The sequence below is a fragment of the Elaeis guineensis genome, chromosome 16, assembly GCF_000442705.2.
Source record: "Elaeis guineensis isolate ETL-2024a chromosome 16, EG11, whole genome shotgun sequence".
NCBI lineage: Eukaryota > Viridiplantae > Streptophyta > Magnoliopsida > Arecales > Arecaceae > Elaeis > Elaeis guineensis.
Window position 1 is genome coordinate 42,927,759 of NC_026008.2, and position 15,953 is coordinate 42,943,711.

The 15,953-nt window shown below is 37.3% G+C and overlaps 2 protein-coding genes and 1 long non-coding RNA gene across 5 annotated transcripts; 2 read left to right on the top strand and 1 right to left on the bottom strand.

Moving 5' to 3' along the window:
• Nucleotides 1–479: 479 nt before the first annotated feature.
• On the top strand, nt 480–13,157 carry LOC105059024 (acetyl-coenzyme A carboxylase carboxyl transferase subunit alpha, chloroplastic). Of its 3 annotated transcripts, none has more exons than XM_019855491.3 (11): nt 480–810; nt 1,450–1,898; nt 4,349–4,423; nt 6,286–6,393; nt 6,489–6,649; nt 6,998–7,112; nt 7,245–7,399; nt 8,784–8,835; nt 8,917–8,985; nt 11,747–11,824; nt 11,925–13,157. In XM_019855491.3, the coding sequence occupies exons 2-11, from the start codon at nt 1,527–1,529 to the stop codon at nt 12,924–12,926; spliced, it is 2,187 nt and encodes a 728-aa protein (XP_019711050.1). In that variant the 5' UTR covers nt 480–810; nt 1,450–1,526; the 3' UTR covers nt 12,927–13,157. The 3 variants fall into 3 exon arrangements, with proteins under 3 accessions (XP_019711050.1, XP_073106074.1, XP_073106073.1); XM_073249973.1 differs by lacking the exon at nt 480–810 and adding an exon at nt 3,096–3,671 and having other exon boundaries at nt 1,722–1,898; XM_073249972.1 differs by lacking the exon at nt 480–810 and adding an exon at nt 3,096–3,616 and having other exon boundaries at nt 1,722–1,898; nt 4,347–4,423.
• Nucleotides 13,158–13,192: 35 nt separating this feature from the next.
• On the bottom strand, nt 13,193–14,935 carry LOC105059025 (25.3 kDa vesicle transport protein SEC22-1). Its single transcript, XM_073249974.1, has 5 exons — nt 14,745–14,935; nt 14,200–14,360; nt 13,955–14,098; nt 13,707–13,777; nt 13,193–13,600 (listed from the first exon to the last, which is right to left on the bottom strand). The coding sequence occupies exons 1-5, from the start codon at nt 14,933–14,935 to the stop codon at nt 13,493–13,495; spliced, it is 675 nt and encodes a 224-aa protein (XP_073106075.1). The 3' UTR covers nt 13,193–13,492.
• Nucleotides 13,670–15,896, top strand: LOC140854302 (uncharacterized). Its single transcript, XR_012137450.1, has 3 exons — nt 13,670–13,873; nt 14,276–14,398; nt 14,710–15,896. It is a non-coding gene; the product is annotated as an uncharacterized lncRNA (long non-coding RNA).
• Nucleotides 15,897–15,953: the final 57 nt, after the last annotated feature.

The following is a 15,953-nucleotide window of genomic DNA, read 5'->3' on the forward strand; positions in this document are numbered from 1 at the left end:
GGCTTGGGAGGGAGAAGAAAGGAACAGCACGACGACCTACGAGCTTTTAATGGTTCTTTTTATCCACAAGAATCCCTTGCTGGAAAGGGGCGGGGGGAAGATATCTGCCATTTTATACTTCCACGTATCTTCTTTTCCATGCAAGAAGTATGTTTGTATGATAGTCTGCTGCATGACAATGGTGCATCTCAGGTCGAACAAAGCTGAATGGCTAATTTGAAACCCCGAGTGGTTCTGGGTGATGTTAGGAGTTTAGTAAGGCAAGTCACTTTAGATCCACCCACTTCTCAAACATTTGGTAAATAGAAGTATACATTACAGGCCAACCAAGACCGACCGCACGCAAATCAACCGCAGACTCGGAGCCAAGTGAGCCCAATCCAAGAGGGCTTACCCAAATCCATATGTTAGATGACTACGTACAACCGTTGGATCTAACGCCCCACGAATGTTTTTGCACAAAGTGGTACAAGGCCAAGTGGGCGGCCAACCCGCCCGGAAAACTCCATGTCTCCGTCTCCCGCGAACAAAACTCCACAGGTCGTCGGATCTCTGCGTGAATCCCAAAGCGACCCCGGCTCGGCGCAGACGATCCTGTGCGCGGCGGCGCATCCAAAGCGGGGTTGGCCCCAGTCCCTCTTTGGAGTTGTCGCCCTGTCACTGTGATCCTCGTAGAGGGGCATTTCATATTTCCTTCGTTTTCTTTACTGCAATGGAAGAGAACCCTAATCTGGGTACTTCTGGAGCTTCATCTTTCTTCAGCGTGCATGTAATCGATCTATAGTGGGAAGCTGAATCACGGAAATTGAGGTATAGCCTTGTGATGTTGGGTATTCTCCCCGTTTTCTTGAGTTGCATTTCTGTTTCTAGCAACATTTCCTGGGAAATTGTAGAGGTCGAAAGATGTCAGGTGCATGGAGTTGTGATGTTGAAATCAATGAAGATTTGTTACCGCCGCTAGATGTCATCATCATAGATGTTATCGTTATAACCGTGATGTTTCTAGTACTAAAATCTGTCCCGATTGGTTTGTTCTGCTCCAAAGTCGTGATTAATGGTGTATCTCATCGAGATTTAGATAATGGAACCGGTTATCATTGTTCTAAATCGGAATTGTATGCCCTGATGGACTAGGGGGTGCTTGGGCTTAGAATCTTTTTACTTATCCATGTTCATAAACATATGAACTTCATATGGAAAAATTATTTCCACGTATCTGTGACCTTTTGTGCTGAGACGCTGTTTTGGTTCTTATTTCTTTCTTTTTCTTTTTCTTTTTCTTTTTTGGGGCTTTTCATGAATATTTTGAATTTGCTGATTACAAAAGTTTAGTTATATGTAGAGCATTCAAAGGACACTCTAATTGGTTTTAGAAACTAAGTGTCTTTCTCTGTTGGAAGATGTGGGGGATTTTCTTTAGCTCCTGATGTGTTGATTCTGATGATACAGGGTTGCAGCATTCGAGGTTCAGCTTATATTTAGCATAAAAGAACTTGCAGTTCCTATAGAAAATTGGGATTTTGGAGATGAATTCATTGCCCCTTTCACCTGCTATCATTGGTGGAGAGAGCTGCAGTTTTGTATCTGGATCACATATTAATCTACGGAAGACTTCCCTAGCTGCCGATCTGCAGAGAGGTCCATTTGGTGGAATTAATGGAGCCTTGTTGAAGCATTTAGGACAATTTACAACTACAAGTTGGTGCAGGTTTTCTGTTTTTGCAAGGGTCAGAAAGGGACAGAAGCATGAGTATCCCTGGCCAGATGATGTTGATCCAAATTTGAAAAGTGGACACTTGAGTTATTTGTCTCACTTCAAGCCTCTAACAGACAAACCAAAGCCAGTGACTCTTCCTTTTGAGAAGCCATTAGTTGATTTGGAAAAGAAGATTATTGGTGTGAGTTCTCTTTTTTCATCATGCTATATGTTTAATACTTTAAGCATCCTTTACTTTAATTGCATGTTCATATTGGGTTCAAGTTTTGGTACCAATATGCTAACCTAGCTGTTATTAACAGGCCCTAATCCTGTTCAGTGATACCAATATCTTGTATCTTAAAAGGGTTATAGGACTTGAGTTCAATGAATAATCATCTTTCCATAGGCATGGGCAAAAAATCTGAATTGACACCTATGTTAAACCAAGTGAAGTAAATAATGATGATCCCACCAGTACAATGTACTTCACTAATTCTGTTGAGTAGCATTTGCACAAGCAACTCAAAAGTAGTAAAATACATAAATCATCAGTATTTGGAACAGTCTAATCACAAGCAGTTGTTGGGATTAGTATTTTGTATTATCTCAATCAATCTCTACCGTGGAATAAATTACGATATATAATTTCATTTTGATGAAAAAGGTAATATCAATCATATAATTTTGTTTAAGATCCTTTTTGTTATTTCCATGGAATATGAAATGTTTATTTGCCAAATGAAGGAAAAGCTAGTACCTTAGCATAAAATGCTCAAAACAAAAGCCAAGTGATTGACTTACACAACAAACTTGTGAACCTTATGTAATTGATATATTTTGAGGTCGGAGTGGTTCCCCTTGTTGACAGTGCTTTAAGATGTAAAAGGCATCCTTAGGGACCAAACTAATGAGATTAGTAGATTTGTGGATCTAGAGAGCTAATGCATTGTCAATTCGTAGGCGCCATTGGGTCCAAACAATCAACACATAAAACAAGCTGACCATGTGATCTAGTCGGTTCCAAGGAAGAAATTCCATCAAAGTTGAACTCGAACCTTTTTAAAGAAAATTGGGAAAATAGAAAAATTGGCAAAAGTAAGGTCTAGGTCCTTTTTTTGCTTTAGTGAATAACAAAATTGAGTGATAAAATCTCTATGTATACTAGTGAGATCCATCGTCGAACCATTTTGGCCACATTCCTCTTCTAGTCAAAGGAGGTTATAGCTTTTTCGAAATACATATGAGCGAAAATCATCACAAAAAAGCTAAAATCTTATAAGAGGTAGACCTTGACTTCTATATCGATTTTGTCTTTGGCCATGCCACTTAATTCTTTCCAATTGAAAGATATACCTAGTCTAAGTCTTTCCCTAAAGGAAAATTTATACTTTGACAGGTCTATTTTGGGATTCAAATGATGGAATTTGGCCTTGATCACTCGATGCACCATATTGCTACAGGGTGGCATCACATCATAGAGCTTGAAAAGTTTACCCGATTACAACTAGACATCATACGGACAAGTTAGGGCCTCCTTGGGTTTGGTGCGTGATTTGGCAACTGCCATTGTGGTGGATCTTGCTCTTGGATCCTGTCCAGTCCTCTTTGTGCTGGTCAAAGTGGTTCATGCTGACTTTGATGATCGTCCTGGATCATTATGTCATTCTATTGAAGACTTCCTTGATGATTGTGCTGGATCATTATGCCATTCTATTGAAGACTTCCTTGATATCCAATTTATAACACTTACTACTTATCTTACTTCTGTTGCAGTAATCAGTATTTATTTATTCTAATTATTATTTGTATCAAGCATTTGTTTCTTTTTCACACATGTTCATCAGCCAGGAAAAATGGAGTATCTTCCAAAAATGTGTTTACGCTGGGTTGTGGAAACCTACTCTCTGTTGGCTTGAGATAAGATTATTAATTTGTGATTTTCATTTCCTCTGAGGCACTTCTTTTTGGCAGGGTTTGTTGCCTAAATCATGCATCCCTTGCTATAAAACTTATGAATAACACTTTGTAGAATATTAAGCTGAGCTTAATGAGCCTCCAGCTACATCTACATCATTTACATAGGTCACATTAATTTTCTGATGCAATTCCTAGTTCTCTACTTCAGTGCACTTATTGTATGCCCAAAGTTATTTATAGTATTGGTAGCTACATGGTTCTGGAGATCTGTACATTGTGGTTGATTTTGTTTAAATAAAAGGTTCATGATAATCTTTATTTTCTCAAATCTTGTTTCATTAGAAGTGATCACTGTAACGATCTGCATAATACGTTCAATGGAGTGGGTCCAAAATATGCCAATGTAGAGCTATGCTTTGGTCATTCATAGTCTCTGTAGTAATGTAAAGTGGACATGGTCAGTTCTTCTTTTGGTGAGAAAACATTGTATTCTTTGGTGGCGGCATTGTAGATTTTGGACTTATCAGAACTGATAGTTAAAATTTATCCTATGCGTAGTAAGCAACTATAGATGATTTCTCTTGAATACTAATAATTATCTAATATTTTAGAAGCTAAGGTACAAATTCCCCAGATCACAGAAAAACTATGGCTAGCTAGTCCTCCTCTTCATGTTTTTCTTCTTAGTTAACCAGTCATTTACTTCCTGTTCTTGCCTCTTCTTTTATACAGGTGCGCAAAATGGCAGAGCAAACCGGTTTGGACTTCAGTGATCAAATTAACTTATTGGAAAGCAAGTATCAGCAGGTTTGTTACATACCTTGCACCACAACTGTTGATATTAAATAAACAAAACGAAAGGAACAGAGAGATGGTGGTTAGCAATCTTATCATTGCATGAAATCCTGATATTCTTCTCAGTGTGTCCATCATTATTTTTGGGTATTCATGCATACATAATGGATGAATCATGACAAATGAGAAATTGGAAGGACGAGAAGAAGTAGAAAACAACATTTTTGTCATGTTAATCAATGTTTACTTGTCCCAATCACTAATTAATGCTTTGTGTATAAGCAAAAAAAAAAAAAAAAAGCTGAACAGGAACCGACATTAAAATAAGCAAGAATGAAGGAAAAAAGGGAGCATAACAAATAGGTTGGAAGTATACTTGAATTTCTAATGAATCAGATCATAAAGACTTCTAAACTTGATCGTAAATTTCCCTTAGTGTGTTCCCATATCAGATTACAGCTCTATTACCTAACATGTCTGGTAAATAATGTAGATAGCATGACTTAGTTTGTACTTTCAGGTCACCTATGACTGAAATATTCACATTTGTGCGGTATTGACAATACTTGATTATGGTTGATTGATCTAATGTACTGTCAGATTCATTCTGCATTGCTATTTTAGTTTGATCTACAAGATGGTGACCCCAAAATTGTTGGATGAGTGTCTAGGTTGCACCAATAAGCAAAAGAAGTTATGTGATTTGTTGGTTATAAAGATTTCATTTATGAAAGCCTCTTTGTGGTTGCTGAATATGCACAGTGATTTTTTTCTTTAATCAGGTGGAAGAAGTACTTTTTAGTTCATTATTGCTTATTCTAGATGAAGTTTGGAAATAAGGTTTATGCATTATAAATGAGAATGGTGATATGGTGAAGAGGTCTAGAAGCTAGAAATCTAAGAAGACAGAGAAAATTGTTTCTCTCTCCCTGCAGCAAAAGAAAGAAAAAGAAATAGAATAATATGCTTATTCTACATGAGTTTGCGTATTCTACATGAAGTTTGTGAACCAGTGCTTTTTTACAACATGGCATATTATTCATCATATCCAAATACCAAATGCTTGATTGGTTGTGATTTTTGTTCCCTGCCTGGAGGTTTCTTAAAGAGTATCCTTGGAAGTGTTGATGTTTCTTCTTGTCACATATAGATATGAGCTTGTAATTCAAGATTACAAGTGTAACTACCATTTAGCTTCTTATTAGTCAGCTCACATGGAAAGGTGCTGGCTAGAGCAAACTGTTCCTGACTGCAGCAGAAAAAGTAGCTTCAGGTTGATCACATGAATTCCCTGGACAGATTTTGCAAAGTAAATAAATTGTGACAATTATAATTACAAACTGTTTTATCTTGCAGTGTCAACAAAATCAGAGTTACTAGGATCAGAAATAGGTCTTATGATCCTATCAGTGGTCAGGTGCTCTATAGGTCAAATTTGGGGTGAAAGAAATCAGTCTGAGATGTAGTCATTCACAAATATCAAGGCCCGAACTAGTTTTAAAATTTGAATCCTCATCACTCCTTCAGTTCATTTACAGTTTTTTCTGCACTGTTCATGCTAAGTTGATTCTCAATTCACATGCAAGACACCGTCTTTTCTTGACAATTATGTGCAGCTGGCTTCATTATTTTATTCTAAAGGCAAAACAATGTGTTGTTTCTGCAATTTATCATAAGCAAATGATTAATTTCTAACCATCTAGCATATTAGTCAAAATTTTTTTAGTGTTATATTGCATATGTTCTTATAATCTACTTATTTTGTAAGATTCTATGATTTTAAAATTGTTAACTTTTTAGTGTTTCATTTCTCAACTCTCCACAGTACTTTCTTAATCCCGGTGAAACATATTTCTCATGCATAATCTTTGCAGGCCCTGAAAGATCTTTACACACATTTAACTCCAATCCAATGCTTAAACATTGCTCGCCATCCCAACAGGCCCACATTCCTTGATCATGTTTTGAACATTACTGATAAGGTATTCTCTCACCTCATGCTTCTATTCTTGCTCTGCTTCATGTTTGTTTGTATAATTGCTTGGCACTGATGACTTTTTTCTTTTTAATTGTAAAGTGGGTTGAACTCCATGGAGACCGTGCTGGGTATGATGATCCTGCCATTGTCACAGGTATTGGAAGCATGGATGGCAAGAGCTATATGTTTATCGGCCATCAGAAAGGCAGGAACACAAAGGAAAATATTCAGCGCAATTTTGGAATGCCAACTCCACATGGGTAATGAATGAACTTATTAATGATAATTATGCCTTTTTGATAACTAGAGGTTCACTTCTTCACTGCAGAAACATATATTTTTGGAACTTACTGGAGAGAGTTGTTATCAAAATGGCCTGGATCTTTCCTATCTAGTTTAAGAATTTGGCAAAAAATAGTGCATAAGAGTAATTTTTCAACCATTTAGCTTCAAAATATTTTTCTATATTTTACCGGGATACTGACTACATAAATATATGAAATCCTTTATGTTAGGTATTCTCTAAGATAGTTCTCACCTTAGGTTTTTAATGATTCATTGTATTGAAGAACACAAAGGCCTCATTAAACATAAATGTTGCTATGTAGCTATCGAAAGGCTTTGCGCATGATGAAGTATGCTGATCATCATGGATTTCCCATCATCACATTTATTGACACACCTGGGGCATATGCTGATCTCAAATCTGAAGAACTTGGTCAGGTATCATTGTTTCTTCTACTACTTCCTTCCCACTAGTGAGGCTATTACTTTCCTGTGAATTACAAAGTAATTTATCATTGTTTCTGAAAGATGGCTCACTGTTGCTTATTTCACTTCATTCAATATATGTAGGGAGAGGCAATAGCCTACAATTTGAGGACTATGTTTGGACTAAAGGTTCCAATTGTCACTGTTGTTATTGGAGAAGGTGGTTCTGGTGGTGCTCTTGCTATTGGCTGTGCAAATAAAATATTCATGTTGCAGAACTCTGTCTTTTATGTTGCCAGGTGATCTAACATTATCATATGCATGGTGCAACAAAGATTCATGTCTAAGTTGATAATGACTTGAGCTTTTGATCACAAGTACTGTATAATACTCTTCTATGTGCTATGAGATGGGATAGTATGACCACAAGGTTTTTATGATTGAACTGGATGTAAGGATTCCACATAATCAACCATAGAGTGAAAAGGAGCTGACTTTGTGAAATTTGCTGTTCCTCCTATCCATGTCATCGTTATTCATGAGACAGCTATCTCTGTTTTGACCGTACTTTGAGCCAAAATAAGGTTTTTAATTTTACAAAGATAACCATTACCATAGTCATCTAGCCTTTTTCCCAACTATCTAAGATCGGCTTTGGGGATGCTCATTCACCAAGTATCTCTATTAGAGCCATCTTTGATTTTATTCCAAGTTTATCCTTATCTTTCTTTGCAACCTCTATCCATGTCACCTTAGGTCTTCCCCTCCTTTTCTTACCACCTTCAAACAAACCAAAGTATCTCTCCTTGCTAGAGCGTCTTCAGATCTTTGAAGTACATATCCATACCATCTCGATCGATTTTCCATTACTTTATCCTTAATTTGTGCATCTTCTACAAGTCCTCTAATATATTCATTTCTTCTTTTATCTTTTCTAGTTTTATCATGTATCTATGCTAACATTCTCATTTTTGCTATACTAGTTTATGTACCTTTTTTATTGCCTAGTACTTTGGGCCATAAAATATGGGATGCCTTACTGTTGTTCTATAATTTTTTTAAGGCTTCAAGGTATCCGTTTATCGCATAATATCCTATATGCACCTCTCCACTCTTATCATCTCTAATTGTCTATTACACTTTTCATCTATCTCTCCATTGTTTTGTACCATAGATTCTAAGTAAGGAAAATGTTCCCTTTTCATCAATCTTAATTATATCATATCTTCATTTTTCATTCTCCCTAAATTTTAATTCCATATACTTGTCATTGTTTGACTATTCTTTAATCCCTTATCCTCTAAAGTTTTCCTCATATACTTTATCTTTGTTTTATGATCACATTTGCAATACGACAAGTGTATCACTATAGGCTTGCATCAAGGATCAACACTAAGCCCATATCCTTTTTGTGCTAATTTTACAAAGATCATATTAGTAATGTAATGCTACTCAAAGAATATGGTTATAGGGTTTCTATCTGTTCATCTATGATTCCTTTTTCCTTGATTGTTCATCCATGTTCTCTCATAACATAAGTAATCCTTGCAACTGTCCTGTTGTGAGAAATAGCACGTTAGGACTGCTGGTCCTATGTTAATTATATATATTTTTGATGCATGTCTGCAGTGTTATGTTAATTTCTCACATGATATCTGTATTTGTGTGCTCTGCTGTAAGCAGTCCAGAAGCTTGTGCTGCAATACTATGGAAATCCTCTTCAGCAGCTCCTTTGGTACAAGATCTGTGTGATCTCTGTAATTCCTGTGGCCTTAGGCACTTGCTTTGACATTAACATTTGCAATCACTTGTCCAGGCAGCGGAACAGCTAAGGATCACAGCCACGGAACTGTGTAAACTCAAAATTGCTGATGGAATCATTTTGGTGAGTCTTGATAAGTTTCTTAACAGTGACTTCTTTTTTCTATCTGATGCTCTCTAATACCAAAAATACCAGTGAAGATTGATAGCTGGACCATAAAATATCAGTTTTTGTGCAAAAGTGATGGTAGAGTTAATTTGGTACGTTGCATAAAAGGATTGAAGTACCTTGGTTAGGAGGGGTATTCACTGTCCTTTGAAGGATACAAAAAGAAGGGAAGGGGACCTACAAAGAACTGGATACAAGTATTGAGAAGGATTTTTGGCTCAGTACATGAAGCTGCTCATATACATCCCCGCAAATGGAGTGTATATCTATAAGTCAAGTAGGAGTAGATGGGATAATTAATGGTGCTCCTGGTTATGATTGGAAGTCATGATTTTTACGGATGCCCTTTGGTCAATTAGGTTAACAAGTATTGATACAACAATAACCAACATTGATGCAATTATGGTTAGATTAGATCAGAGGTGATTGATATATGATTAAATATCTAAATGTTTCAGATTTCAATGAAGTTTCTGAGGTTTTCATCTCTCTTCAAGAAATAGTTGATAACTTTTTCTGCTGATGATCACATATTGAGGAACCTTAATGTTTCTCCATGGCCCAACAATGTGATGGCTCAGTTGCCCTTGACCTCTGTCTACTAGTTAATTTCTTGTTGCATAGTTTTTGATTTTTTTTTTTTGTTCCTTTTCCTCAAACACTTCATAGTTCAAAGCCCTTTTCCTGTCTCTCATATGATTAACTTTTTCTATTTATGTTCCACTTCCTTTGTTCAGACATAACCAAATTATAGGCCGCAGTTAAATTTCCAGCTACCTGTACCCAGACAACTATCCACTGATTAGTTAACTTGCAAGTCCTTTAGGAAACCATCTATTCAAACCTAAGTGCCGGGAATTAACAAATTTATATCTTGTATAAATATCGGAAGTAGAGCTGCCTGATGTCCATTTCTTGCATTGAATATGCTCTAGCTTACATATTCATCTGCCCTACTCTTTGAATCCATGTTTGAGGTCTTTCTTTCAGGAAACCTTGAATCTATTTTTTCTAATTACTTTCATGCACCTGAATCACCCTCCCCAGTGCACCACACCACCAAGAGAAGAAGAATGAGGGGGTGGAGGGGGGGATGTTCTAAATTTTATATTCTCTATCTATCAAATTATATTAGGCTTTGTGTCTCGTACAAGGTTCACAATCTTGGTACCTGATCTTGTACCGATACTATGTTGGAACAATGTCGGTACGCCCTACATGGCAGTTGGTTTGGTGCACCAAGACTGGGTACGTCCATGTGCCGAGTCTCAGTTCAGTATTGGTACAATAATGTCTAATACGGAGTTGGTACACAGAAGTACCAAAAAATGGTCTCATGGCATGCCCATCTCAATTAGATGCAAGTTTATTTTGTCTCTCGTGTGGCCAGTTACTGGATTACCTTGGAGTTCTTCCATGTTGGGTGGTGCTTATGTCATTTTGCTTATAGGCTTGACTTGACACAATGGTTTTGGACTGGAATTTTTGGTTTGGTTCTAATACTGTACCAAAAAAAAAAGATAAAAAAAACTAAAAGATAAAAATCTTTTGAAAACTTGCAAAAAAGAGAAAAAAAACTTCTTTGCAACAGTGGCATGTATTTCCTTGTAAATCTCCTTAAAAGATCAAAGATCTGTGATTATGTCAAAGTTGATTAAACTGAATTTTAAATTTTAACCTATATAGGAGATTGAATTCTATATAATGTTATTAATTTTGTCATGTGAGTCGGGCCTTCGCACAATGATAAGGTTGCTCCACTGTGACTTGGATGTCAGGGGCATGAAATGCAAAATTATCCTCCCCACATATGGGGTTAAGGTTGTGTACATTTGACCCTCTCCAGATCCCATAGCTACGGGATCATCGTGCATTGAGATACTCCTTTTTATTAATTTTGTCATGTATGGTTGAACTATTGAGGTAGATATGTTGCTTCTGCTTGAAATAAAATAAATCATCTTCCAGCCATTGTTTATATTATTTTCTTGCACCATGAAGCATCCTTCAAACCATTAACGCATGATAATACTAGTAGCACATGATTATCCAAGAAACCTGCTTGGGGGAAAATTAACTTCATATTATGCATTGTTTCCTTAAGTAAAAAAAGTATAGAAGTGCTACATGACCTATCTTTGAGGCATGTTTAATACCAAATGACCACAAGACTTAGAGTTGTTATTATATTAGATTTGGAAGTATTAGATTTAGAAGTATTAGCAATTTAACATCAACATTCAAATATTGTATGGTCTTAAGTTCGCAATTGCTTTATGTCGAGTACCAAAGTATGCACTAGAACGTGACGAGACCTGTTACCTGGCCCCGTGACATGACAATATGTTCATGTTTCTTTAGCATTCTATCTGAATTGTTGGTGCTGGAACATATGAAAGTCAAAGTCATGAATATGTTGTGTACCATGTGATCATTCATGATTCATGGGTCAGAGGAGCCTAAAAATGTTACTTTTCTTCTTATTGTCTATTAACTAGTTGATGTGTTGTCAACCTTGATTTGTATTTGCTTTATATAATTTAATAGCTTTATACCCACTCTCTTTAGCTGTCTTAATTATTTCTTTTTTGAAATGCTTTATTAGTCTGTCAAACATATGCTATCCATAGTAATTTTAGAAAATTTTGCAAATATTAGAGTTTTAATTTAATATGGGCATCTCTGTTTACATGTACTAGTTTGTTATTTCTTTCAGGAACCTCTAGGTGGCGCGCACACCGATCCATCTTGGACTTCCCAACAGATAAAGCTTACGGTCACAAAGGCCATGGAGGTATATCTTGTTTTAATGTTTTGCATCCACAAGTTATTATCCATCAAGGCCTTCTCGATACGTCCTGCAAAGGCATTGAAGTACCTTTTATTTTATTCAGGAGCTTGGAGAAATGGATATAGATGGTTTACTTAGCCAACGACATCTGAAATTCCGGGCACTTGGGGGATTTGTGGAAGGTGAGCCAGTGGATCCTGAGAAGAGATGCAACATGAAGAAGAAGGAAGCTGACCTTGCTCAGGTCACAACCGACATTGAGGCTGGAATTGATAGTCTTATGAAGGTAGCAAGAGAAGCCAAGGGCAAGTCTCCAGCTCCTGTCATATCTGATGAGGTTATAGAGAATCTGATGCAAGAAGTAGACAAGGAAATGACAAATGCCTTTATTTCTATGGGCCTGCAAGAGAAACTGGAAGCTCTCAAGATGGAGTTATCTGAATCTCCAGGCACAGCTGATCAAACACTTAGCCCAATATTGAAGGAAAGGGTAGACAGGCTGATGCAAGAATTTAAGCATAATTTGTCCCAACCTGGATCCTATATTGGGTTAAAACAGAAGCTTGAGATGTTATCGGAGGCTAGCAGGTGGAAGGAGAAGAGGATGAAGGGAGAGAAGCTGAAGAAAGACATCAATGAGAAACTCCAAGACCAGGTCAAGGGGAAGATGGAGATTCTAAAAAAGGCATGCGGCAAGGTGGCAAAGGGAGAGAAATTGGATGCAAATCAAATCGAGGAGGTGGAGAAGGCCAAGGAAGAGCTGAAGGAGTTGCTAAAATCAGTGAACCTGGAGGTGGTGGGGTTGGGGAAGAAGATAGTGCGGACAGCCCCACCTGGCATAGAGGAGATATTAATAAAGGCGGATGATGTAATAAAGAAAGAAATAGAGGTGTTGATAGATAAGGCAGGGTTAAGAGGGAAGATTGATGAATTAAAGGCAGAGATAGCAAGCGGTGCAAGTAAAGAAAAGATGGAGCATTTGCTGAAGGAGATAAGAGAAGGAATCACTGCCATAATGGATGCAACGGATCTGAAGAAGAAGGTTGAAAGTACTGTGGGATTGCCAGTGCAGAAAACAGTTGGTGCTGGTAGCTCCAGTGGATGAGTTGGTAAATTCATGGGAGACCTAACGTTGTTTATGGATATTGTAGAAGTCTTTCCCTAATAGTTTGAGGATTTTTTCCTCCATCTTTTATTCTTGATTTTTATTGATAGGGGTAAACTCATTTGAGATTGTTTTAGGAGTTATGCTGGGCATCTGAAATGTATTGAATGTTTGATGCAAAGGAACAAATAAGTTTGATAAATAAAATTTTGATCCATGTTAGTGAATTTAGTCTGGAAGCCTTAGGTTAATCTGTTCAATTAGTCTCCTGTATCTTGTGAATTGAGCCCAAGTTGCTTGCTCTTAATTGATAAGTTTGCCAAGCATGCCTGTTGGTCTATCTGTTAATGCAAGTTGGAAGAAGTATGGACCTCATGCTAAGCACAAGTATCATGCCTTGTGAAGTTATCAGGAGTCATATTAATTTTCTTATTTGGAATACATTTTGATTTCTTTTCACTTTTCATTCCAGCATGGAACATGTATGCTGCTTCATTCACGGTTCTCCTTTTCCTCAGTGTTGCCATTGCTCTCCTGAGAGTTTTTTCAATCCAGGAGAAAAGATGTCACCAAGCTGTTAACATGTTGTATTCTGTGAGGACAATGCTGGTCCATAAGAGGAGTGCTGTGGCGATGACAAGGATTGTAATGGGTGTCCATTTAAGAGCAACCTCCTGCTTGTATGAATAAAAGATGAAAAGGTAAGTTTCTTCCCATTGCCTACAATAAATGCCATAGCTTGTTGTGACTGTGAGTAGATTGGATTGAAATCATACTCACTTCAAGAAGCTTGGAACTCCACAGTGTTGATTCTTGTTGAAGGATGACTGGACATGCCCTTGCTTCAGATCCTGCAAAGCTAGCCACCGGGAATCAGGAAAACAGGACTGGCACTTTCACTGCTATGCATGTAAAGTTACTATCTAGCTTGTCTGGCAACTGTGAGGGTAAGGCAGCAATGGCCAGTGTGTACTTGATTGTCATATATAAATACCTGAGAAACATCGATCAGGATATAAAGAAACCACCTGAAGTTTTATAATTGCTAATCAATTTGGAGAATTCTTCTGTAACCATATCAAGATCTTGCCTATGGTCAGAGTTCAGCTTAAATAGATTGGCTTGAGTTCTTGTGTCCAAGTATTGCTTTCTTATATTTCCAATCACATAATCTGCAAAAGCAATGGAGGAAAAAGGAAAAAATTGACAACATGAAATGCAGCAAGTCCAACAGATCTTTGGAACATATTGAAAATGATAAACAGGGGATTACCAAATCTTGTGAATGCATATGGCTTTGTGAATGACTCCACAACCTTGACGTCAAACTTCTTGAACTCCTTTTGCAGATCCTGAAGATAATAGAATGCCAATTTTCTCGGATACCTGGATTCGCAGAGTGTGATGTAGCAAACTTCGTTTCCTATCAGATAGCTGTACCATCATTTATTATGAAAGAAAACAGGAAAAGAGTATGGCAAGAACAATGCCCTTGTGTATTCATTATTCTTGTGCTAATATTTGTGCTAGTGATATTTATTTTTTTTTGACATTAGATGGTTTATGATGGTTTTTTTTAAATTCTGTATAACATAGGAATGCATGCATGTATATATATGTATGTATGTATGTATGTATGTGTGTATATATATATATATATATATATATATACACACACGCACGCACACGCATGCGGGTGCGCGTGCTGGCGCGCATATATTATGATATTTCAATCTGTGAGGCATGGATTTTCTTTTTTAATTTTTCTTTTTCTTTCTGGCAGGTGATAAACCATGGATTCAAGAAGAAGACGCTTACTGAAAACAATGGTGATCAATGAGAATGGTCATTTTGGAATTTGTCAAAGCTCCTGCTGCAATCTCCTTTAGCACAAGCTCACCTTTCTGCCTATACAATGATGAGACTTCATTGTCTTCAGTCAAGTAGGTTGGTGTTTGAGATAGAGGCATCCCATCACTCAGTCTCCCCACCAAGGTTAGTTTAACCATGTTTCAGAGGCTTTCTTCAAATTCTGAGAAATTGGGAGAGGTATTGCCAATTGAAGAGAGATGAGTTGTTCTCTTATAGGAATGGAAGGAAGGGTTAATGGTGTGAGAGAAGAGAACAGGAAAGCTTAACATGAGGAAGGAGGTGGATTGGGGAAGAAGTAATACCTTTTGGTGCCGAAAGATATCTTAGAAAGGTGGAGATGAGTTTGGGCAAGCCCTTCGGAGAAAGCTAGAATATGCAATTGCCGATGTTTGTTTTCTTCCGTCAACCTCTTCAACCTGTTATTTTAAAAAAATCTAAAAGCTCACCTTGCCTTTTGCCTTCTTCTTCTTTTTTTTTTTTTTTTTTTTGGTGGGGTTGACATTTTCGTTTCTTGGTCAAAGTTTTTTCGCAGCGATTCACTCCACAAGAAGCTTGTGCATTGAAAAACGTACTAAGAGACAAGGAATGAGGTTGGAGACACTTCATGGAGTGGTTAAGAGCCAACGTTTGTCAAGGGGAAGATATACTCTAGTGGAGTAGTCTATTGGCATTGGCCCCGGCTGTTTAGTATGCCTCTTCCCCAGCAAGTCTTAGCTAAGAAAAATAAGATCACCCATAGTATGAACTCCATGTTGTGATAAATAGCTTTTTATTTTAGTTTCAAAATATGGTGGTTGTTCATCACTGCTCAGATTTGAATATAAGATGTGTGACAATTAGTTAATTTGAGGCTCACGGAGTGCTTTCGGAGTAGGCTCCATTAGCTCACTCTGGGTTAGGTCCATTGGGAAATGTTAAGATCCTATCTGAAATATGTAGGGCTCGAGGGATGGACCCTCAGAACTCAAAATAAGAGGCAACATGTGGATTAGTGAGAATGTGGAAGTTTTAGTAGATAAGAAGGATCGGTCAGCTTTAATATTATATCTATCTAAAGTTTCGAGATATTTAGATGGATGGGTCCAAGAGTATACAAAAACCACGAGTCTTGAACCTCCCTGGTGTAGGACTACTATTCTTTAATGATAATAAAAA

Bases quoted from the DNA above. Each gene is read 5' to 3' on its own strand.
- LOC105059024 (XM_019855491.3), top strand. From the start codon at position 1,527: ATGAATTCATTGCCCCTTTCACCTGCTATCATTGGTGGAGAGAGCTGC. The intron at 7,113-7,244 runs GTATCATTGTTT...CAATATATGTAG, and splicing joins AATCTGAAGAACTTGGTCAG to GGAGAGGCAATAGCCTACAA. The intron at 11,825-11,924 runs GTATATCTTGTT...TATTTTATTCAG, and splicing joins CGGTCACAAAGGCCATGGAG to GAGCTTGGAGAAATGGATAT.
- LOC105059025 (XM_073249974.1), bottom strand. From the start codon at position 14,935: ATGGTTAAACTAACCTTGGTGGGGAGACTGAGTGATGGGATGCCTCTA. The intron at 14,099-14,199 runs GTAATCCCCTGT...TTGCTTTTGCAG, and splicing joins ATATGCATTCACAAGATTTG to ATTATGTGATTGGAAATATA. The intron at 13,778-13,954 runs GTGGTTTCTTTA...CTAGCTTTGCAG, and splicing joins TAGCAATTATAAAACTTCAG to GATCTGAAGCAAGGGCATGT.